The sequence below is a fragment of the Oncorhynchus kisutch genome, linkage group LG19 (assembly GCF_002021735.2).
Source record: "Oncorhynchus kisutch isolate 150728-3 linkage group LG19, Okis_V2, whole genome shotgun sequence".
Lineage (NCBI taxonomy): Eukaryota > Metazoa > Chordata > Actinopteri > Salmoniformes > Salmonidae > Oncorhynchus > Oncorhynchus kisutch.
In genome coordinates this window covers 59325625-59350182 of record NC_034192.2, presented here as the reverse complement: position 1 = coordinate 59350182, position 24558 = coordinate 59325625, and the positions used below count along the sequence as shown (strand labels likewise).

Sequence of the window (24558 nt, the reverse complement as noted above, 5' to 3'; positions counted from 1 at the left end):
CAAGTTTTCAAATTGACAGAATCTGAAATATCCCCACCCAAAATAAACCATTAAAATCAATTACATTAATATCATACTCAACCTCTGACATCTAACCATAACAAAAGGCAACAACAAAAAGCACCAATGATGAACTAACACAATTAGGAATCATTTTAGGAACATCGTGGATAAACAAAAAACAGATTAACTGAACAATACATTTTTTTGCAAAAATTATCCAGTATAGTTCTTATTGTTTTATGATAATGAAGCAAAAGACTGCTTTCTGGCTAAATACTTTTCAAGTGTAAAATTGATATTTACCCACAAACCAACTCCTTGTATATGATGAGAACTGGAGCAAACTGTTTAACTGGACAGCAGTTCTTTATTGAATTAAATCAGTGTCTTCAAAACTCTACTTGAGAATTTGTAGAAAGGAAATGGACAGAACAGAAGCCAAAAACACCATCTCTCCTGGTTCACTTAGATATGCAGTATAGATGGGGAAAAAACAAGCAAATCTCTTTAAATCAATATTTACTTGACCATCATCAAGTCAATGGATTGTGATAAGTGAACATCTTTGGCAGTGTATTCAGCAAGTTAGGGAGAAACTGTGTGAACTGCTCACTTACTTAAGCAAATGCATAGCTAGTATTTCACATTACTTTTTTTTCTTCCATAGAACTACCATATTAACAGACACTATCACCACCCTTTAACTAAAATGTCATGTTTCTTGTTTCACTTTCCAGCTTTATAAATGGACCATTAAATAAAACACAGACCGAGCCCGTATTCAGTAAGCGTCTCAGAATAGAAGTGCTGAGCTAGGATCAGCTTAGACTTTTAAATCAAAATGAATAGCAAGGGGTAACAGATACTAGATCAGCAAGCCTACTCCAAGGTGCTTTGTGAATACAGATACTGGCTAACAAGACAGGAGAAGGTTCCACATTTTCAAGATCTCCATAAAAAAAAAAATATGCTGGATGTCTTTCTGTTTCTAAACACACAGACCATGACTGACACTAAATACATCAGGGGTTGAAATGTAAATTAATTTGAATCTAAATTAAAAAAAACATCCAGATACAAAGACCAGTATGCACACATGACCAAAAATACATTTCATAAATCAAGTCACCATTTCTGTTGTACAGCTCTAAACTAAAATAGGTGCTCTCTCTCTCTCAGCTAGTAACAAAAACCCCATTACAATGCATGTAGAGTGAAAACATCATCTAATTAGTTTGAAAACACACCTGTTATTTTGAGGGAGAAGATGCAGCCTATAATATGACTGGCAGTCACAAACAGAAATATATTATGGGGGGAGGAGCATGTGTTGAAAAAAAAAATACAAGTGGTTTTAACTTTCCGAAGAACAATGTTTGATATCATCAATAGTAAAAAAAAACATTTTTTCCCAGCCTAAAGTAAAACATTATCTAGAGGATCATAAATAAAACTAATTGCAGACTGATACCTTATAGAAACAGGGATGGGGAATATCAAGGTCATAAAAGGGTCTTAAAAATCCAAAAGCAGAGCCCTATCAAAATGCAAAGTAATTGGGTGGTTTTCACTGATAGGATGGTAACATCACCAGTCTGCACATATACTTCTGGGAGCAAACACACATTCTGACTGATGTTTGAGTACTGCATTCAGACCAGGGTTGGGTTCATTTCACTTATCAATTCAGGAAGTGAATTTAAAACCTGAATTGATGAATGAAAAATGCCTCATAGAAAACAATGGGAGAATTTTCAATTGAATAGAGTTAAAGTTCACTTCCTGAGTTTACTGATTTGATCCCCAACCCAGACTCAGGTAAACAACAAAATGAGAGTGCAGGTCTACACTAATTTCTTGGCTTCGAAGAAACTCTTGAGATGTCTCATCTGCCAGAAGCCAATGGCCACCAGGATCAATGTCTGAACGATGGACCACCACAGAACCCTCTGGTTTGTGCTCTCACTGGTCTGCCTGAAGCGCTCCTCACGGTACTGGAAAAGACAGAGCAATTATAAATACAAATAGTAGCACACAAGCCAAGGCAATCGATATCTGAACTAGAGGTAAATATGGAATTCAGCAAATGTCTTAAATCAAACTGCCTTGAAAAGACTGGTATTTTAAGGAGAAAACATTGCACCAAATGGTTCGTTTTGCTCATTGTTTTTTACGGACCACCTGTCGGTAGACGTCTGACATTATTTTAGTATTTTTCTACATGTAGAATCGTTTTGTAACCAGCTCTCTTTTCAGAGGTGCCAAGAACTCATGGCAAGCAAACACTACCAATGTGTCAAGGGCTTTACTCAAGAGCTGATGTAGTCTTGAGTTAGAATTGGGCTCCCAAGTGACACAGCGGTCTAAGCAGTGCTAGAGGCTTCACTACAGACCCTGGTTAGATCCCGGGCTGTATCACAACCACCCGTCATCGAAAGTCCCATAGAGCGGAGCACAATTGGCCCAGCGTCATATTACGGACATATTTAATCAATCCTTATCCCAGTCTGCTGTTCCCACATGCTTCATGAGGGCCACCATTGTTCCTGTTCCCAAGAAAGCTAAGGTAACTGAGCTAAACGACTACCGGGGGCCCCACAAGGGTGCGTTCTGAGCCCTCTCCTGTACTCCCTGTTCACCCACGACTGCGTGGCCATGCACGCCTCCAACTCAATCATCAAGTTTGCGGACGACACTAGTGGTAGGCTTGATTACCAACAGCGACGAGACAGCCTACAGGGAGGAGGTGAGGGCCCTCGGAGTGTGGTGTCAGGAAAATAACCTCACACTCAACATCAACAAAACAAAGGAGATGATTGTGGACTTCAGGAAACAGCAGATGGAGCAGCCCTCTATCCACATCGACGGGACAGTAGTGGAGAGGGTAGTTTGTCCGTGATGTGTTCCTCGGCGTACACATCACGGACAAACTGAATTGGTCCACCCACACAGACAGCGTTGTGAAGAAGGCGCAGCAGCGCCTCTTCAACCTCAGGAGGCTGAAGAAATTCAGCTTGTCACCAAAAGCACTCACAAACTTCTACAGATGCACAATCGAGAGCATCCTGTCGGGCTGTATCACCGCCTGGTACGGCAACTGCTCAGCCCACAACCATAAGGCTCTCCAGAGGGTAGTGAGGTCTGCACAACGCATCACCGGGGGCAAACTACCTGCCCTCCAGGACACCTAAACCACCTGATGTCACAGGAAGGCCATAAAGATCATCAAGGACAACAACCCCCCGAGCCACTGCCTGTTCACCCCGCTATCATCCAAAAGGCGAGGTCAGTACATGTGCATCAAAGCAGGGACCGAGAGACTGAAAAACAGCTTCTATCTCAAGGCCATCAGACTGTTAAACAGCCACCACTAACATTGAGTGGCTGCTGCCAACATAATGACTCAACTCCAGCCACTTTAATAATGGAAATTGATGTAAAAAAATGTATCACTAGCCACTTTAAACAATGCCACTTATTATAATGTTTACATACCCTACATTACTCATCTCATATGTATATACTGTACTCCATACCATCTACTGCATCTTGCCTATGCCGTTCTGTACCATCACTCATTCATATATCTTTATGTACATATTCTTTATCCCTTTACATTTGTGTGTATAAGGTAGTAGTTGTGGAATTGTTAGGTTAGATTACTCGTTGGTTATTACTGCATTGTCGGAACTAGAAGCACAAGCATTTCGCTACACTCGCATTAATATCTGCTAACCATGTGTCAGTGACAAATAAAATTTGATTTGGGTTAGGCCGGAGTAGGCCGCCGTGGTAAAGAAGAATTTGTTCTTAACTGACTTGCCTAGTTAAATAAAGCTTCAATTTAAAAAAAACATTTAAAAATGTACTCACCCTCTGATAGTTCTGCTCCTTCTGGATCTGGTCCACCTGCTCCACCAGCTGTCTCACTCTCAGCTGCAGCTCTGTCAGCTTGTCTTTGGCTGCAATCTCTGCATAGTTATTGGTGTGCTCTCCCACTTGGATGTCCAGGTGAACTCTCTGAGGGTGGTTCACAGAAATTCAGAGGAACATAAACATGGGTATTTTCAAAACACTTACACCACCCCCATTCCATATTGTATCCTGCCATCAGCTTTTCTTATTGACCCACATTGTGAGTGCAATAGCCTTTTCCCCCACATTTGTCCCACTAATGTACTTACAAGCATTCCTCCAGCGAAGAGGGCAAACTTGGAGGAGTTGGAGTGAAGGCAGATCTGATGTTCTCCTGGGGTGTGAGAGGTGAAGGTGAATCTTCCCTCCGAGCCGTATTGACGAGACAGGATCACCTAGAGTCCAGATAAGAAAACACACAGAAAGCAACACTTTTTCAGTATAATTACTATCCAGTTCAATGTAGCTTGGTTTTTAATTATTCTCACAGGCTTCTCTCAGAGAATACCATATGATGTGAATGATACTGGTTGCAGAGTGTAGCATCCTACCTTCTCATCAGGGTCTTTCACCTCAACAAACATCCCCAGACCCTGTGTGGCAGGAAGGTACTCTTCTTTCTGTTTGTCGTACAATTGTGTACGATAATTTCCTTAAAAAAGAGACAAAAATGTAATTGTTTACACATGCCAGCCAATGACTGCCTCTACCGGTCTTATCCTTACAAGTGCCTAGCTAGAGGGTAAACTGATAGGTCAGGGGTCGTTTCAGGACCTACAATATGGATGGTACGACAGTAAAATGTAGTTACACTAGATATGGTTAAATATTTATTAAAAGTATCCACATCATGATAGTTGTAGCTAGTTGAGGACATCAATATGACAAGTGTCAGGTTTTTATTGTTAGATATAACTGCACTGTTGGAGCTAGAAACATGAGCATTTCGCACCTGCGATAACATCTGCAAATGTGTACGCCACTAATAAAATTGTATTTGATTTGTATAGCTAACGTTAGCTAGCTGGTTAACTTAGTTAGCTAACCTGCTCATGAATTTGAGAAGCTAGCTAGCCAAGTCTGTCAACTGAAAAGTAAGTTTAGTCACATTTAATGTTGGCTGGCTAGATTGCTGGTTAACGTTAGCTGACTTCCCGAGGCTAAATAGCATAGCAATCCCAAGATAACGTTACTGACCGATGATCATGGTTTCATCCGGAATTTCCTCTATGAAGCATTTCTTCTCAGTCTCCCCGATGTGAAAGTACAGCGAGGAGACAAAGGTGTAATAAACGTTCAAAAGCAAAACTAACAACACACAAGACTGCATTTTGACTGCCACCATCTTCCAGGCGATGATAGACGAAGGATGTTGTGATCTGAGTCTGCGCGGACACCAATGCCACGTAACCTATCGCTTATCATCGTCCAATCAACACTGGAGTTAGACTTGTGGTTATGGTAGTTCTAAGTAATGTTCTTCCGGTTTCATGATTATGCATATATTCTTATTATTTTTTAAATCCGACACTAACAATGCGAATGAAAATAATTAACTGACTATGGTCTTCAATTTAGACATCAATTAGTTTAATCAGTAGTAGAGCTTCGCTAGAAAAAAGTGCAGGGCTGTACTGTCTGTCACACAAAATGATATGAAAGCTTTAGGACTACACATTAGAAGACACTTGAGTTTAATCATTTGGGGAGACCAGTTTTATTGAGTCTTACAGGATAACGCAACACGGCCTTGTTCAGTTTGAGTCATTCAATCACGGTAAAGGGACATTTCTACTCAAATAATCTGTGTTTAAGCAGCCACCTCAAAAGGAAAGAGACACTTTATGCAGAATCGTTAAAAACACAATTCCCATTGATCTAATGTAAAATGTGATGCAATCTCACATGAGAGATTTGTAAAGCCCCCAAGGTAGGCCTTACCGAATGTAAATGTGCCCAAAATCCTTACCAACACCCATATTGAATTCAAAGTCAAGAGCAGTTAGAGATCAATGTAAAAAACTAAATGAAATCCTACAAATATTTAAAATCAGTCCAATCACTCAGAATCCAATGGTATAAAAAGATGAGGTGAAAATAAATCAACTTATACAGAAAATGTTGTGAAAGTAAATCTCATTTGAAAGTTATTGAACAAATCAGTGTTTTTACAGGTTGATCCAAATTCACAAGTATCCCCTGTACTGTGAAAGCAAAAAGAACAGGGGAAAGGGTGTGAATAAAAACAAAAACAAACTGCCTCCATCAAAAGGTCACTCATATACGTGGTAGTAACCATTAGTCATGGTTATTTCACAAACATTGGACGATACCATAAGTGACTGTAATCATCGCGGTGCTTCAGCAGATATAAACATTTGTACAATCTTTAGAAAATTCACTTTGGATGCGTTTCTGAATCTGTATTTTTCACAACAGCTCATTTTACAAATACCTCTCACATACAGAAATATGTTTTTCCTCTCAGTAAAACCTCCTGTTTCTTTCCTGGCGCTTCTGAAAGACTACAGCCCCTACAACACCACAAACTACAATTCCCAGTAGAGCACACAGCAGAAGCAGGAAGACCTTCCAGCCAGTAAGAGGTGTGCTTCGGAAGTTACCAGTAGGATCATCAATGTTGTCTTTGAAAGAGAAAAATTAAAGAAGAATGATCATGGTTAACTCTTAATCTAACAAGTCTACTCACCTACCGTAGATGATTTATAGTAAGATGACAAATACTTAACGGTGGTCAAATGGAATACCATCTTTGTCTATTTGGTTAGAACAGAAATGGGTTTTCTTTATCGAATAAAATCTACCTACCTTTGGGGGACTTCAGCAGGCTGACGCTTGGCTCAATCTTGGTCCAGTCCAGACTGTCCTCATCAGGTGCGTGTTCCACCATCAGTTGATACATCTTCATAGAGATGATATCATGGTTATCTGCAACATGAGAGTTGTGTTAGCATGAATCACCATAGACTTCAAATGTACAACGCCAGACTGTGAAATGACAAACAAATAATTGGTTCAATCTGTGTGTACTCTTCTGCACAGCAAGGTTTTTTATTTTTATGAGAATTTAATCAAGGTCAGGCATTATCTTTCACAGCGTGCAGTTTTTAAATTTGTGTTCGAGACCTAAAAAGAAATGTGATCTACATCTTGAAAAGAATCAGTCTATTTAATCCACTCTGACTCAACCTACCAGAGATCCACTGTAGCAATAATCATTCTCCACAACCTGATCCAACCTACCAGAGAGATCTCCTGTAGCAGCAGAAGCCCCAAAGTAGTACCCCGTGGGGAGACGGACACCCCCGATGTCAATGCACTCTTTCCATTCATTCTTATCATCAATGTCAATCATCACCTGTAGAGATCAGAATGGCACAATTCAGCAATTGCCATTATTTGAATAGAAATGTATCATGTCAATTACATAACTTATACTCTATAACATAAAAGAAGAAATATATATATATATATACATTCATTTAATTCAAAATAAATACTACCACGGCATTGCAAGTTCACTATTGGTTTCTTGCCCTAATGTTTTGGTAAGAAAACAAACAAGCAAACAATCCAGAAGGCTTTGGCACGACTTCAAAGAGCCCAGAATGCCAGACTTTGACGTGAGCATATATTTGCCTCCACTGAAAACTATGAAAAACATACATACATATACATACACAAGAGGCCAGGTTCCCAGACAAAGATGAAGCGTAGTCCTGGACCAAAAAGCATGCGCCAAGGAGCATCTCTATTAAGCATGCCGTTTAGTACAGGACTAGGTTAAGCCTCATCTGTGTTTAGGATACCAGTCCAAGATGTCTAGACTATAGTCATTTATATCACTTAAAAAGGGATTCCTACCGTGAGTCTGCCCTTGGAGTAGCGAATGGCGAGGTAGGTGTCATGGTCTTTGTTCCTGATCTCAGAAGAGCAGCCTCCCAGTTCAGAGGTACGTCCATCATTCCCATGGTCATAGGGCAGAGAACCATTATTCACCATGGCAGAGATGTAGGGAAAGGAACGCTAGTGTAAAGCACAAAGGGATGTAACAGAAAACAACAAATATTAAATAAAGATAAGCCATTGTGAATCAATTATTTGATCCTAGTCCTGACTCAGTTACCAATCAATCCATCTTACGCTGTGATGCAAAAATATATATATATATATTTTAAATTTTACTCCTTTTTCTCTCCAATTTCATGGTATCCAATTGTTTTTAGTAGCTACTATCTTGTCTCATCGCTACAACTCCCGTACGGGCTCGGGAGAGACGAAGGTTGAAAGTCATGCGTCCTCCGTTACACAACCCAACCAAGCCGCACTGCTTCTTAACACAGCGCGCATCCAACCTGGAAGCCAGCCGCACCAATGTGTCGGAGGAAACACCGTGCACCTGGCAACCTTGGTTAGCGTGCACTGCGCCCGGCCCGCCACAGGAGTCGCTGGTGCGCGATGAGACACGGACATCCCTACCGACCAAGCCCTCCCTAACCCGGACGACGCTAGGCCAAATTGGGCGTCGCCCCACGGACCTCCCGGTCGCGGCCGGATGCAAAAATATTTGTACATGTATGTTGAATAAGCCCGAATGCAGCATATTAAAGGAGATGTTGATGATGCTACAAAAAGGTCCTTCTCGGAAAGAAACTAAAAAGCTTCATATGAAAAAAAATAACCAAGAAACTCAAAAAGAAAATACATCACATTAAAATCCTTCCATCACTTTGACATGAAACGCAGGAGAATAATGATAAATGTAGCTGCGTCAACTCACATCAGCCGCCTCATCGTTATGGTACGTGTCTATAAAAAGGGCGAGACCGTGGAACTTAGCATTGCTGCCAAACACAGACCCTGCAAAGGGAAGAATCACGTCAAGTCAACCAGCCAGATCGCTGCACTTACATCCATCCCATGGAGATCATTGCGGAAGGTATCCACAAATAAAGCCAGGCCAACAAAATGATCTTGGTTTCCAAAGACTGGGCCTGAATGGAATGCAAAGAGTTCGAGATATGATGAGCACATGACTGAGACTTAAAGTGATTACGGCAAATGCAACCCAGTGCTACCACATCACATAGACTAGTCTACTGATTTGATTGCCAAAGCTTTGTACTGGAATGAGGAAGTGATTGATGACAAAGATTCTATTTTGGCAAGATGATGTATTACCTGGATGAAGTCTCTCCTTCGTGTACCAGATGGCGATGCCGTCTCCATGGAGATTTTTCTTCCCCGACCCGTGGATCTTGTACTGCACGTGCATCTCCCAGTCTTTCAGATGAACAGGCTGCACAGAGAAAACAATGACATTGGATCATCAATTCAACCATGAATTGGACCCATCTATTCAGTTTAAAATGTAGATATTCTCCAGTCAAGCTATAATGGATTTGAGAGTGGATTGTATTTTCAGTCTGTAATGCCTAACAGAATACATTTCATAGAAGCTAGTTCCTTACTCACCACTGTGTTCCATATGGATCCCTGTTTACTTCTCTCATCAGGTGTCAGGCGCACATATGAGCTGGTGACTAGCGTGCTCCCCCAGAAGTCCCACTGACTGGATGGGCTGCTTCCAACACCTGTACAACATTTTGGTGAAGAGTCAAAGCAGGATTTTAGGGACACATGGGAGAAGAATGTGAAGAATTCCGTTGTTCATCAATTACTCATTGCCACCCCTTGCCCAGCTCTCGAGAACCCACGGGGGCCCACAGCCGGTCCCATTCTTGGGTTCTCAGTTGATGGTATGGAGGACAGCTGGCTCCATGTGAACTACATTCCCGACACTCTGTTTTAACATTTAGAAACATTATTAATCCTCACTAGCAATATAGTTTTGGAAACCTTTGAAACTTAACTTTCATATAAACAAGAAAGAATCTTTCAAATACAAAACTACTGTGCGCAGTTTGGCAAAAGACCATTCCTCTCACAAGTGGAATGGTCATTTGGCTCAATGTAATGGTCAATGGCTCAATGTAATTAAGAGATATGAATTAGCCAAGCAGACTAAACAGAGTTGAGTGGAGTTGGCTACCCCAAGCCTGGCCCAAGATGTACTGTTAATTAAGGAAGAGCCTACCGTTACTCCTCAAGGTCCAAGGACCTTATCATTTTTTAAATGTTATCTTTATTAAACTAGGCAAGTCAGTTAAGGACAAATTCTTATTTTCAATGACGGACTAGGAACGGTGGGTTAACTGCCTTGTTCAGGGGCAGAACGACAGATTTGTACCTTGTCAGCTCAGGGATTCCATCTTGCAACCTTCCGGTTACCAACGCTCTAATCACTAGGCTACCTGCCGCCCCATATGATATCCTAATAGTAATATATAATATCCTAATAGCAATATATAATATCTAATAGCAATATATGATCTCATCCTAATAGTAATATATTATATCCTAATAGTGATATATGACATCCCATCCTAATAGTAATAATGACATCCTAAAGGTAATATATTCTATCCCATCCTAATAGTAATAATGATATCCTAAAAGTAATATATGCTATCCCATCCTAAAGGTAATATATGCTATCCCATCCTAAAAGGTAATATATGCTATCCCATCCTAATGGTAATATATGCTATCCCATCCTAAAAGGTAATATATGCTATCCCATCCTAAAAGGTAATATATGCTATCCCATCCTAAAAGGTAATATATGCTATCCCATCCTAAAAGGTGATATATGCTTTCCCATCCTAAAAGGTAATATATGCTATCCCATCCTAAAGGTAATATATGCTATCCCATCCTAAAGGTAATATATGCTATCCCATCCTAAAGGTAATATATGCTATCCCATCCTAAAGGTAATATATGCTATCCCATCCTAAAGGTAATATATGCTATCCCATCCTAAAGGTAATATATGCTATCCCATCCTAAAGGTAATATATGCTATCCCATCCTAAAGGTAATATATGCTATCCCATCCTAAAGGTAATATATGCTATCCCATCCTAAAGGTAATATATGCTATCCCATCCTAAAGGTAATATATGCTATCCCATCCTAAAGGTAATATATGCTATCCCATCCTAAAGGTAATATATGCTATCCCATCCTAAAGGTAATATATGCTATCCCATCCTAAAGGTAATATATGCTATCCCATCCTAAAGGTAATATATGCTATCCCATCCTAAAGGTAATATATGCTATCCCATCCTAAAGGTAATATATGCTATCCCATCCTAAAGGTAATATATGCTATCCCATCCTAAAGGTAATATATGCTATCCCATCCTAAAGGTAATATATGCTATCCCATCCTAATGGTAATATATGCTATCCCATCCTAAAGTTAATATATGCTATCCCATCCTAAAGGTAATATATGCTATCCCATCCTAAAAGGTAATATATGCTATCCCATCCTAAAGGTAATATATGCTATCCCATCCTAAAGGTAATATATGCTATCCCATCCTAAAGGTAATATATGCTATCCCATCCTAAAGGTAATATATGCTATCCCATCCTAAAGGTAATATATGCTATCCCATCCTAAAGGTAATATATGCTATCCCATCCTAAAGGTAATATATGCTATCCCATCCTAATAGTAAAATATCATATTTTTGACCTGAAATAGATGCAAAGGCTTTGGCAGGGGGGAAAAACTGAGTAGGGAGAGTAACCGTTTCAAGACGTGGGCACAACGTTGTATGAATGCCACACAGGGAAACAAAGCCAAAGACAAATATGCTGCTGAAAGGGATAAGAAGAAGGCAGTAAGTTCAAAGACAAATCACTGTCATTTATACTATACACTTTTATAACATTCATTTAATTTGAATAATGTTGAAGTACTAATTAACAATGGAATGTTTATCAATAAAATTGAAAGTGGGTCTTTAAAACGGGTGTTCCTACTCTTTGGTCAGTAAAGATCCCATCAGGAAATAATATATATGTAACAAAATATCTGAAAAAACTCCAATGTAAAACAAAATTATTTTTGTCCTCTGAATAGAGGGGTGTATGGGCCAATAAAATACATACAAATAAAGAGTATTTAACTGGAGTCAGGTTGGCGAGTTTCCCCTGTATAGAGTGGTGTTAGGGTGGTGAGTTTCCCCTGTATAGAGTGGTGAGTTTCCCCTGTATAGAGTGGTGTTAGGGTGGTGAGTTTCCCCTGTATAGAGTGGTGTTAGGGTGGTGAGTTTCCCCTGTATAGAGTGGTGTTAGGGTGGTGAGTTTCCCCTGTATAGAGTGGGGTTAGGGTGGTGAGTTTCCCCTGTATAGAGTGGTGAGTTTCCCCTGTATAGAGTGGTGTTAGGGTGGTGAGTTTCCCCTGTATAGAGTGGTGAGTTTCCCCTGTATAGAGTGGTGTTAGGGTGGTGAGTTTCCCCTGTATAGAGTGGGGTTAGGGTGGTAAGTTTCCCCTGTATAGAGTGGTGTTAGGGTGGTGAGTTTCCCCTGTATAGAGTGGTGTTAGGGTGGTGAGTTTCCCCTGTATAGAGTGGTGAGTTTCCCCTGTATAGAGTGGTGTTAGGGTGGTGAGTTTCCCCTGTATAGAGTGGTGTTAGGGTGGTGAGTTTCCCCTGTATAGAGTGGTGTTAGGGTGGTGAGTTTCCCCTGTATAGAGTGGGGTTAGGGTGGTGAGTTTCCCCTGTATAGAGTGGTGAGTTTCCCCTGTATAGAGTGGTGTTAGGGTGGTGAGTTTCCCCTGTATAGAGTGGTGAGTTTCCCCTGTATAGAGTGGTGTTGGGGTGGTGAGTTTCCCCTGTATAAAGTGGGGTTAGGGTGGTGAGTTTCCCCTGTATAGGGTGGTGAGTTTCCCCTGTATAGAGTGGTGAGTTTCCCCTGTATAGAGTGGTGAGTTTCCCCTGTATAGAGTGGTGTTAGGGTGGTGAGTTTCCCCTGTATAGAGTGGTGAGTTTCCCCTGTATAGAGTGGTGAGTTTCCCCTGTATAGAGTGGTGTTAGGGTGGTGAGTTTCCCCTGAATAGAGTGGTGTTAGGGTGGTGAGTTTCCCCTGAATAGAGTGGTGTTAGGATGGTGAGTTTCCGCTGTATAGAGTGGTGTTAGGGTGGCGAGTTTCCCCTGGATAGAGTGGTGAGTTACCGCTGTATAGAGTGGTGTTAGGGTGGTGAGTTTCCCCTGGATAGAGTGGTGAGTTACCGCTGTATAGAGTGGTGTTAGGGTGGCGAGTTTCCCCTGGATAGAGTGGTGAGTTTCCCCTGTATAGAGTGGTGTTAGGGTGGTGAGTTTCCCCTGTATAGAGTGGTGAGTTTCCCCTGTATAGAGTGGTGTTAGGGTGGTGAGTTTCCCCTGTATAGAGTGGGGTTAGGGTGGTAAGTTTCCCCTGTATAGAGTGGTGTTAGGGTGGTGAGTTTCCCCTGTATAGAGTGGTGAGTTTCCCCTGTATAGAGTGGTGAGTTTCCCCTGTATAGAGTGGTGTTAGGGTGGTGAGTTTCCCCTGAATAGAGTGGTGTTAGGGTGGTGAGTTTCCCCTGAATAGAGTGGTGTTAGGATGGTGAGTTTCCGCTGTATAGAGTGGTGTTAGGGTGGCGAGTTTCCCCTGGATAGAGTGGTGAGTTACCGCTGTATAGAGTGGTGTTAGGGTGGTGAGTTTCCCCTGTATAGAGTGGTGTTAGGGTGGTGAGTTTCCCCTGGATAGAGTGGTGAGTTACCGCTGTATAGAGTGGTGTTAGGGTGGTGAGTTACCGCTGTATAGAGTGGGGTTAGGGTGGTAAGTTTCCCCTGTATAGAGTGGTGTTAGGGTGGTGAGTTTCCCCTGTATAGAGTGGTGAGTTTCCCCTGTATAGAGTGGTGAGTTTCCCCTGTATAGAGTGGTGTTGGGGTGGTGAGTTTCCCCTGTATAAAGTGGGGTTAGGGTGGTGAGTTTCCCCTGTATAGGGTGGTGAGTTTCCCCTGTATAGAGTGGTGAGTTTCCCCTGTATAGAGTGGTGAGTTTCCCCTGTATAGAGTGGTGAGTTTCCCCTGTATAGAGTGGTGTTAGGGTGGTGAGTTTCCCCTGAATAGAGTGGTGTTAGGGTGGTGAGTTTCCCCTGAATAGAGTGGTGTTAGGATGGTGAGTTTCCGCTGTATAGAGTGGTGTTAGGGTGGCGAGTTTCCCCTGGATAGAGTGGTGAGTTACCGCTGTATAGAGTGGGGTTAGGGTGGGGAAAACTAGTTAGCTAAATTGACATATGTTTAATGCTTTTCGACCTGTCCCTAAATTAATTTAGTTTGGTTCAAAGTTCGTTTTGATATTTCAACCTGCGTGTCCTGATTGCGTCAAAATCAACTTGCGCGAGCGGTCTGGTCAGCATGTTATGACGGAAGCAATGGGATGCAGGAACGCCCCGAATTGCGGGCTGCAGTTGCACACTATTTGGCTAGTTAGCAAACTATCTAGTTAATTAGTATAACTGGCTCCTTGCAGCTAACGTTATTGACAATATAAAAGTTAGCTATCATTATCACATGCCGTTAGCGTACTTACCCTGGTACGGTTTCATGAGCGAATGCTCCCGCTTTAAGTGCTCTACATTGCCGTCTGTTATATCGCATTTCAATAGAGTAAAGTGAAGTAATAGGAAAGGCAGTGGTCTGCTGATAAATGTACCAACGCCTCTCATTTTGCTGCCTGGGAAAGACACCATGGATCCTGGATAACCATCTTCCTGATCCGGGTAGGACACAGCGACTCCCACTAAAATAGTTCCTATGTTACTTTTCAGTTCAGGAACTTTAACCGTGTCCTATTTTTGTTGTTGTTGAAATAACCGTCTATATGAAAGTAATATTTTCATTGTTACCTTTCAAAGTTCAAACAGCGTTTTTAAAATTGTTATTATCGCTTTGAACTTGTAGTTGTAAATAATGTTTTCATAGTTGGTAAAAATTACTATAGCCAATCATGGACGACCACATAGTTAAAGACAACAAAAACGACCAATCAGGGGCTTGGTTGTAGTTGGAACGTTCGAAGTATGCAAATGTTCACAACTTTGTAAATGGCACGACTGACGTTTCTTTTTCTCCACTAGATGGTGCCACTACATCAGTTTGTTTATTTGAAGAGTTCGCCGAATTCCGACTGTGTCGGCCCACAAGGTCGCAAATAAAAACTATGAAAATAAAGCTGAAATATTGACTTCACAACAAAAATAAGTATTAAAAAAACGAAATTACACAAACGGAACAATTAAAAAGCACCCTAAGGAAAAGCAAAGCTAAAAATATGTTTTAAGCTCTCTTTTCAATTTGTCCACAGATCAAATCAAACTTCATTTGTCACATTCGCAGAATACAACAAGTGTAGACCTTACCGTGAAATACTTACTTACAAGCAGCAGCAGTGCTGCTCTTCCAGAGGCTGGGGGTGTAATAACTTAAGGCTGCCTCCATGCCTCTTGGTTCTAGGCTTTGGGATACTTAAGGCCAGAGGACCTGAGGGGCCTAGTGTGTACATAACTTAAAAGCATGTCTGGCATGTATTGGGATTCATATTTGTGGATTGATTTAAAAACGAATAGAATAATCTTAAAATGAATTCTAAAACTCACAGGCACCCAGTGCAGAGACCTCAAAACCGATGTAATGTGTCCTCTCCATCTGGTCTTGGACAGTACCCGTGCTGCAGCATTCTGTAGGGTTTGAAGTTGACCAATGGCTTTCCTGGGTAGACCAGACAGAGCATTACAGTAGTCAAGCCTGCTTGTATTTTTTTATGATTTAACATATATTTAACTAGGCAAGTCAGTTAAGAACAAAATCTTATTTTCAATGACAGCCCAACGCTCTAACCACTAGGCTGATACAGAGAGACTCATCCATGCATAAGAGAGAAAAGGCCGCACCTTGACAAAATTACTCAGGTGGTAAAAAGCCATTTTGGTCACATTACTAATGTGTGATTTGAAATTTAGTTCAAAATTTAAAATAACAGAGTAAAAAAAAAAAACTGGTTTTATCTTTATTGCCTGTGAATTCGATTGTGTGGCTAGATTCTCTCTCTATGCTTTGGCTCCAACAATAAGTACCTCAGTCTTGTCTTGATTTAGCTGGAGGAAGTTGTCAACCAGCCAATTATTTAAATAACTAATACAGTCTAATAAGTCCTCTGGTGACACGGCAACATAAAGTTATGTATCGTCTGCGTAGCAATGAAAATAAATTCTGTGCTTTCTGATAACGCTGCCAAAGGTTAACATAAATGCAGCATGCAACAATTGTATAGAGTTACAGTTCATAAAAGGACATCAGTCAATTGAAATAAATTCATGAGGCTCTAATCTATGGATTTCACATGACGGCAGGGGCACAGCCATGGGTGGGCCTGGGAGGGCATAGGCCCAGTCACGGAGGAGCCAGGCCCAGCCATTCCTGCAGTCAGCATACCAATTGCAGCATCCCAATTGCACATTTTGGTGTCCTTTTATTGTCCCCCATCACAAGGTTCACCTATATAATGATCATGCTGTTTTAATCAGCTTCTTGATATGCCACACCTGTCAGGTGGATGGATTATCTTGGCAAAGGAGAAATGCTCACTAACAGGGATGGAAACAAATTTGTGAACAACATTTGGGAGGTACAGTGCCTTGCGAAAGTATTCGGCCCCCTTGAACTTTGCGAACTTTTGCCACATTTCAGGCTTCAAACATAAAGATATAAAACTGTATTATTTTGTGAAGAATCAACAACAAGTGGGACACAATCATGAAGTGGAACGACATTTATTGGATATTTCAAACTTTTTTAACAAATCAAAAACTGAAAAATTGGGCGTGCAAAATTATTCAGCCCCCTTAAGTTAATACTTTGTAGCGCCACCTTTTGCTGCGATTACAGCTGTAAGTCGCTTGGGGTATGTCTCTATCAGTTTTGCACATCGAGAGACTGACATTTTTTCCCATTCCTGATTGCAAAACAGCTCGAGCTCAGTGAGGTTGGATGGAGAGCATTTGTGAACAGCAGTTTTCAGTTCTTTCCACAGATTCTCGATTGGATTCAGGTCTGGACTTTGACTTGGCCATTCTAACACCTGGATATGTTTATTTTTGAACCATTCCATTGTAGATTTTGCTTTATGTTTTGGATCATTGTCTTGTTGGAAGACAAATCTCCGTCCCAGTCTCAGGTCTTTTGCAGACTCCATCAGGTTTTCTTCCAGAATGGTCCTGTATTTGGCTCCATCCATCTTCCCATCAATTTTAACCATCTTCCCTGTCCCTGCTGAAGAAAAGCAGGCCCAAACCATGATGCTGCCACCACCATGTTTGACAGTGGGGATGGTGTGTTCAGGGTGATGAGCTGTGTTGCTTTTACGCCAAACATAACGTTTTGCATTGTTGCCAAAAAGTTCAATTTTGGTTTCATCTGACCAGAGCACCTTCTTCCACATGTTTGGTGTGTCTCCCAGGTGGCTTGTGGCAAACTTTAAACAACACTTTTTATGGATATCTTTAAGAAATGGCTTTCTTCTTGCCACTCTTCCATAAATGCCAGATTTGTGCAATATACGACTGATTGTTGTCCTATGGACAGTCTCCCACCTCAGCTGTAGATCTCTGCAGTTCATCCAGAGTGATCATGGGCCTCTTGGCTGCGTCTCTGATCAGTCTTCTCCTTGTATGAGCTGAAAGTTTAGAGGGACGGCCAGGTCTTGGTAGATTTGCAGTGGTCTGATACTCCTTCCATTTCAATATTATCGCTTGCACAGTGCTCCTTGGGATGTTTAAAGCTTGGGAAATCTTTTTGTATCCAAATCCGGCTTTAAACTTCTTCACAACAGTATCTCGGACCTGCCTGGTGAGTTCCTTGTTCTTCATGATGCTCTCTGCGCTTTTAACGGACCTCTGAGACTATCACAGTGCAGGTGCATTTATACGGAGACTTGATTACACACAGGTGGATTGTATTTATCATCATTAGTCATTTAGGTCAACATTTGATCATTCAGAGATCCTCACTGAACTTCTGGAGAGAGTTTGCTGCACTGAAAGTAAAGGGGCTGAATAATTTTGCACGCCCAATTTTTTTTATTTCAAAAAAGTTTGAAATATCCAATAAATGTCGTTCCACTTCATGATTGTGTCCCACTTGTTGTTGATTCTTCACAAAAAAAATACAGTTTTATATCTTTATGTTTGAAGCCTGAAATGTGGCAAAAGGTCGCAAAGTTCAAGAGGGCCGAATACATTCGCAAGGCACTGTATAAGCTTTTTGTGCATATGGAACATTTCTAGGATCTTTTGTTTCAGCTCATGAAACATTTGACATGTTTTGTTTATATTTTTGTTCAGTATAATTCCTGTTATAATGAAGCTTTGTATGTTTGCTCTCTAGACACAGTGACTTACTTTTTTACTTTGTCTTCAGATTTAACATCAAAACAAAAAAGAAGGGGTCCTACCACTGCACCCAGGGGGGCCCCCAGGACTGACGACATATATCAAGGATCCCCAATAGTTCCTGCCAAGGCAGCAGCTACTCTTCATGTTTTGGGAGTACATCCAACCAGCCTCACTACCGCACACCACCTGTAACCACGCCAGCCCAGGACCTCCACATCCAGCTTCTTCACCTGCGGGATCGTCTGAGACCAGCCACCCGGACAACTGATGAAACTGTGGGTTTTCATAACTGAAGAATTTCTGCACAAACTGTCGGGAAACATCTCAGGAAGACTAATCTGTGTGCTCTTCATCCTCACCAGGGTCTTGACCTGACTGCAGTTCGGAGTCGTAACCGACCTCGGTGGGCAAATGCTCCCCTTCGATGGCCACTAGCATGCTGGAGAAGTGTGCTCTTCATGGATTAATCCAGGTTTCAACTGTTCCTGGCAGATAGCGAGCGTGTATGGCATCGTGTGGGCGAGTGGTTTGCTGATGTCAATGTTGTGAACAGTGTTCCCCATGGTGAAGGTGGGGTTGTGGTATGGGCATGCATAAACTACGGACAATGTACACAATTTCATTTTTGTCAATTTGAATAAACAGAGATACCGTGACGAGATCCTGATGCCCATTGTTGTTCCATTCATCTGCCAGCATCACCTCATATTTCAGCATGAATGCATAGCCCCATGTCGCAAGGATCTGTACACAATTCCTGGAAGCTGAAAACATCTGAGTTCTTCCATGGCCTGCATACTCACCAGACATGTCACACATTGAGCATGTTCGGGATGCTCTGGATCGACGTGTACAACAGCGTGTTCCAGTTCCAGCCAATATCCAGCAACTTCACACAGCCATTGACGAGGAGTGGGACAACATTCCACAGTCCAAAATCAACAGCCTGATCAACTCTATGCGACGGAAATGTGTCGAGCTGCATGAGGCAAATGGAAGTCACCAGGTACTGACTAGTTTTCTGATGCACACCCCTACTTTTTAAATTTTTTAAATTTACATTTATTTTTATTCCCAGTGATGAGAAATCTGTAAATTAGGGCCTAATTAATCTATTTAAATTGACTGATTTCCTTATGAGCTGTAACTCAGTAAATATATTTTTGTTCAGTGTAGCGATCATATCATTCAGCAAAATCAATAACAAAACCATAACTATCCTGTTATGTTTTTGTACTTCAATTATAAAGAGCTCACCTTAAGCAGAAAGGCCTACCATCCATGAGGGCTGAATAATGTTTGACACCAGATAGGACTCCAGATTTATCGTATGTCCAGTCTGAAAATAGAATTAATCAGTTAAGCACTCGGTCTGTTCTTATGGGAAGAAACAAACATTGCACGTGTTACATTCTTTTTTGCAACGCAGTGATCTGCTTCTCGCTGTTTATTATCTATGCATAGTCACTTTACCCCTACCTACATGTACATATTACCTCACTCCCCCCCCACCCCCTCCCCGCACATTGACTCAACACCGGCACCCCCTGTATATAGCATATTTTATTGCCATTTTTTTGTTCTTAACTCTATTTTTTAGACTACATTGTTAAGGGCTTGTAAGTAAGAATTTTCACGATGAGATCTACACCTGTTGTTTTCGGCACATGTGACAAATATCATTTGATTTATTTGCTAGTTGACAGCTTACCTTGAGTTGCTGATGTCTTCCATCCTCGTATCCTGACTAAAGAGAAACAGGCCGTGTTCATTACACAATAACTATCAAACCACATGTAAAAATAAAAAGTCAGATTAATGTATAGTCATGACTTCTCCCAATGAATCTAAACAAATCCAATCTACTCTGCAGTATCTAGGTTGGTTGATCCCTGATCAATAAGACAAAGTCATCCATAAATGCACCAGACATTTCTCTATCATTTATGTCAGAGATTTATTTGACACAACATGTAGATAGAGAATACATCTATTTTAATATAACAGAACAAAATAGCCCAGAATTGCAGTCTCAACTGTTAAGCAAGAGTAGATAAACTTGATGTCTTGAGGCATGTTAAAGGTCCTGGACAGTCATTCTAATTCCAGTGTAAAATAGCCTTTTGATTGACTCCAGTATCACTCATATTTTTTGGGGGGATAGAAATGATACATTTGACTAAGTGCTTTTTATCTCACGACTAACTACTAGGAAGTTTGAAAAGGCAGGCTCTTTATTTTTATATATATATATACACACACATCTCCCGTTTGGTATGTCTCTTGTGATGTGGTTCACAGCAGCACTGACTGATGTGTTGGCATGACAACTGGGTCAGAGTTTTGAAGGAACCCCCTCCCCCCACACAATTTTGTTCCATGCTGGATGAAGACCTAGCTAGCCAGTAAACTAACACCAGACACAAATGAAGACCTAGCTAACACCAGACACAGATGAAGACCTAGCTAACACCAGACACAGATGAAGACCTAGCTAGCCAGTAGCTAACACCAGACACAAATGAAGACCTAGCTAACACCAGACACAGATGAAGACCTAGCTAACACCAGACACAGATGAAGACCTAGCTAGCCAGTAGCTAACACCAGACACAAATGAAGACCTAGCTAACACCAGACACAGCTGAAGACCTAACTAACACCAGACACAGATGAAGACCTAGCTAACACCAGACACAGATGAAGACCTAGCTAGCCAGTAGCTAACACCAGACACAGATGAAGACCTAACTAACACCAGACACAGATGAAGACCTAGCTAGCCAGTAGCTAACACCAGACACGGATGAAGACCTAGCTAACACCAGACACAGATGAAGACCTAGCTAACACCAGACACAGATGAAGACCTAGCTAGCCAGTAGCTAACACCAGACACGGATGAAGACCTAGCTAACACCAGACACGGATGAAGACCTAGCTAACACCAGACACAGATGAAGACCTAGCTAACACCAGACACAGATGAAGACCTAGCTAACACCAGACACAGATGAAGACCTAGCTAACACCAGACACAGATGCAAACCTAGCTAGCCGGTAACTGGCTAACACCAGACACATATGAAGACCTAGCTAACACCAGACACATATGAAGACCTAGCTAACACCAGACACCGATGAAGACCTAGCTAGCCGGTAACTGGCTAACACCAGACACAGATGAAGACCTAGCTAGCCGGTAACTGGCTAACACCAGACACCGATGAAGACCTAGCTAGCCGGTAACTGGCTAACACCAGACACAGATGAAGACCTAGCTAGCCAGTAGCTAACACCAGACACAGATGAAGACCTAGCTAACACCAGACACATATGAAGACCTAGCTAGCCAGTAGCTAACACCAGACACGGATGAAGACCTAGCTAACACCAGACACAGATGAAGACCTAGCTAACACCAGACACGGATGAAGACCTAGCTAGCTGGTAACTGGCTAACACCAGACACAGATGAAGACCTAGCTAACACCAGACACAGATGAAGACCTAGCTAACACCAGACACAGATGAAGACCTAGCTAACACCAGACACAGATGAAGACCTAGCTAACACCAGACACAGATGAAGACCTAGCTAACACCAGACACAGATGAAGACCTAGCTAACACCAGACACGGATGAAGACCTAGCTAACACCAGACACGGATGAAGACCTAGCTAGCCGGTAACTAACACCAGACACAGATGAAGACCTAGCTAACCAGTAACTAACACCAGACACAGATGAAGACCTAGCTAACCAGTAACTAACACCAGACACAGATGAAGACCTAGCTAACCAGTAACTAACACCAGACACAGATGAAGACCTAGCTAACCAGTAACTAACACCAGACACAGATGAAGACCTAGCTAACCAGTAACTAACACCAGACGCAGATGAAGACCTAGCTAACCAGTAACTAACACCAGACACAGATGAAGACCTAGCTAGCCAGTAACTAACACCAGACACAAATGAAGACCTAGCTAGCCAGTAACTAACACCAGACACAGATGAAGACCTAGCTAGCCAGTAACTAACACCAGACACAGATGAAGGCCTAGCTAGCCAGTAACTAACACCAGACACAGATGAAGACCTAGCTAACCTGTAACTAGCACCAGACACAGATGAAGACCTAGCTAACCTGTAACTAGCACCAGACACAGATGAAGACCTAGCTAGCCAGTAACTAACACCAGACACAGATGAAGACCTAGCTAGCCAGTAACTAACACCAGACACAGATGAAAGGGGAAACATATAAGTATCTTTGCCATTGATGAATAGTGTAAACTTTCAATTATATTTGCTGACACTCTACAGTCAAATTTGAGCACAAGTAGCATAGCTATCTAGCCATATATACCATGCCCCTTTGCAAACACGCCTTCTCCGATGTTGGTACTTATTTAAATTAGATCCGATACCGATTCTTGGAGGACCAAAAAAAGCCGGTACCGATTTAATCGGCTGATTTAAAAAATATATAATAAAAATATTTGTAATAAAGACAATTACAACAATACTGAATATAATACATCAATAAAATCTATTTAGTCTCAAATAAATAATGAAACATGTTCAATTTGGGTAAAATAATGCAAAAACAATGTGTTGGTGCAGAAAGTAAAAGTGCAATGTGCCATGTAAAAAAGCTCATGTTTGATTTTATTGATGTATTATATTAAGTTAAAATAAGTGTTAGAGATTAGAGATGTTGTGTTTATTTAGCTAAGCTAATGACAGTTGTTAGCTAAATAGAGTCTTCAATATAAATCGTGGCATTGCTAAAACAAGATGTTAACAATGTCATTCTTAATATTGACAAAATATTATTCTGGAGTAACATATACTGTACACAAGTACAAACGCAACATGTAAAGCTTTGGTTTCATGAGCTGAAATAAAAGATCCCAGAAATCTTCCATACGCACAAAAAGCTTATTTCTCACAACACAATGCCACAGATGTCTCAAGTTTTGAGGGAGCGTGCACTTGGCATGCTGACTACAGGAATGTCCACCAGAACTGTTGCCAGGTAACTTAATGTTCATTTCTCTAACAATGTAGTTTTTTTCCCAACCGGCCTCACAACCGCAGACCATGTGTAACCACACCAGCCCAGGACCTCCACATCCTTCTTTTTTACCTGCAGAATCACCTGAGACCAGCGACCCGTACAGCTGATGAAACTGAGTATTTCTGTCTGTAATAAAGCCCTTTTGTGGGGAAAAACTAATTCTGATTGGCTGGGCTAGGCTCCCAAGTGGTCGGGCCTATGCCCTCCCAGGCCCACCCATGGCTTCGCCCCTGCCCAGTCATGTGAAATCCATAGATTAGGGTTTAATTAATTTATTTCAATTCACTGATTTCCTTAACTGTAACTCAGTAAAATTGTTGAATGTTTTTTTTGTTTTGTTCAGTATACATTCAAATGCTTTGCTTGCTTACCTCAAGTTGAAAATCTGATGGTCAATCCTCCAGGTTTGCCAGACTGTTTGGATACTTGCAACAACTGTCAGCTGACTAAAGAATGTTCCGTGAATTTAATATGTTGAACAATCCTAAATTCCAAACATTATGAACAGAAGTATGAGTGCAGGCCAGAGTGATCCTCACATGTATTTTAATTATGTTTTGTTTGCCTTTTGTGATAATGTTTTGATTTCAAATGTAAAAGTGTGTCCTTGACCCCGAGAAGGCTCCACATGAGGCTGTCCAACCAGAGAGAGAGTCAATCTAGGCAGCCTTCTCTGGAGTATTCTCTGTCTCTCTGTCAGTGGTTTTCATTATTTTCTTTATTTTTAATCTTATGTTTCCTTAATATTTTCTTCTTTTTCAATTATATAGACATGCATAAAATGTGTCAGGTACTGTCAATTTATTTAATTTAACTAGGCAAGTCAGTTAAGAACAAATTCTTATTTACAATGATGGCCAAGCACGAACGACGCTGGGCCGCCCTATGGGACTCCCAATCACGGCCAGTTGTGATACAGCCTGGAATCGAACCAGGGTGTCTGTAGTGACGCCTCTAGCACCGAGATGCAGTGCCTTAGACCGCTGCGCCACTCGGGAGCCCAATATATGTAGACCTAAATAACAACAGTGTCTTGAGACGTCCTATAGAATTGCATGTCTTCAAGACATGGCACAAAATGGCATGGGCTGTCTCAAGACACGTCTTAAAAACAGCAAATGTCTCAAGACATGTCTCAAAGCATCTTGAAATGTCTCGAGACAGCTGAAGGCTGGCTCGGCATGAAAGTA

At 41.4% G+C, this 24558-nt stretch overlaps 2 protein-coding genes and 1 long non-coding RNA gene across 4 annotated transcripts; 1 reads left to right on the top strand and 2 right to left on the bottom strand.

The window, feature by feature from the left end:
* Positions 1-350: 350 nt before the first annotated feature.
* Positions 351-5391, bottom strand: LOC109878338 (transmembrane emp24 domain-containing protein 9). The gene is made up of 5 exons (XM_020470594.2): positions 5116-5391; positions 4470-4570; positions 4188-4313; positions 3877-4023; positions 351-1997 (listed from the first exon to the last, which is right to left on the bottom strand). The coding sequence occupies exons 1-5, from the start codon at positions 5261-5263 to the stop codon at positions 1848-1850; spliced, it is 672 nt and encodes a 223-aa protein (XP_020326183.1). The 5' UTR covers positions 5264-5391; the 3' UTR covers positions 351-1847.
* Positions 5392-5611: 220 nt separating this feature from the next.
* On the bottom strand, positions 5612-14791 carry LOC109878343 (vesicular integral-membrane protein VIP36-like). 2 transcript variants are annotated; one of them, XM_020470604.2, is made up of 8 exons: positions 14419-14791; positions 9415-9533; positions 9121-9238; positions 8851-8933; positions 7804-7965; positions 7183-7297; positions 6748-6867; positions 5612-6563 (listed from the first exon to the last, which is right to left on the bottom strand). In XM_020470604.2, exons 1-8 carry the CDS (start codon positions 14576-14578, stop codon positions 6403-6405), a joined length of 1038 nt encoding a protein of 345 aa, XP_020326193.2. In that variant the 5' UTR covers positions 14579-14791; the 3' UTR covers positions 5612-6402. The 2 variants fall into 2 exon arrangements, with proteins under 2 accessions (XP_020326193.2, XP_020326194.2); XM_020470605.2 differs by lacking the exon at positions 8851-8933 and adding an exon at positions 8720-8799 and having other exon boundaries at positions 5620-6563; positions 14419-14757.
* Positions 14792-18502: 3711 nt separating this feature from the next.
* Positions 18503-18938, top strand: LOC116354964 (uncharacterized). The gene is made up of 2 exons (XR_004204171.1): positions 18503-18552; positions 18640-18938. It is a non-coding gene; the product is annotated as an uncharacterized LOC116354964 (long non-coding RNA).
* Positions 18939-24558: the final 5620 nt, after the last annotated feature.

Excerpts from the sequence above, each read along its gene's own strand:
- LOC109878343 (XM_020470604.2), bottom strand. The coding sequence starts at position 14,578 with ATGGTGTCTTTCCCAGGCAGCAAAATGAGAGGCGTTGGTACATTTATC. Across the intron at positions 7,298-7,803 it reads ACTCCAAGGGCAGACTCACG|GTGATGATTGACATTGATGA; the intron begins GTAGGAATCCCT and ends TGATCTCTACAG. Across the intron at positions 6,868-7,182 it reads TGCTACAGGAGATCTCTCTG|ATAACCATGATATCATCTCT; the intron begins GTAGGTTGGATC and ends CTCATGTTGCAG.
- LOC109878338 (XM_020470594.2), bottom strand. The coding sequence starts at position 5,263 with ATGGTGGCAGTCAAAATGCAGTCTTGTGTGTTGTTAGTTTTGCTTTTG. Across the intron at positions 4,571-5,115 it reads GGATGAAACCATGATCATCG|GAAATTATCGTACACAATTG; the intron begins GTCAGTAACGTT and ends CTCTTTTTTAAG. Across the intron at positions 4,024-4,187 it reads TCTTCGCTGGAGGAATGCTT|AGAGTTCACCTGGACATCCA; the intron begins GTAAGTACATTA and ends AACCACCCTCAG.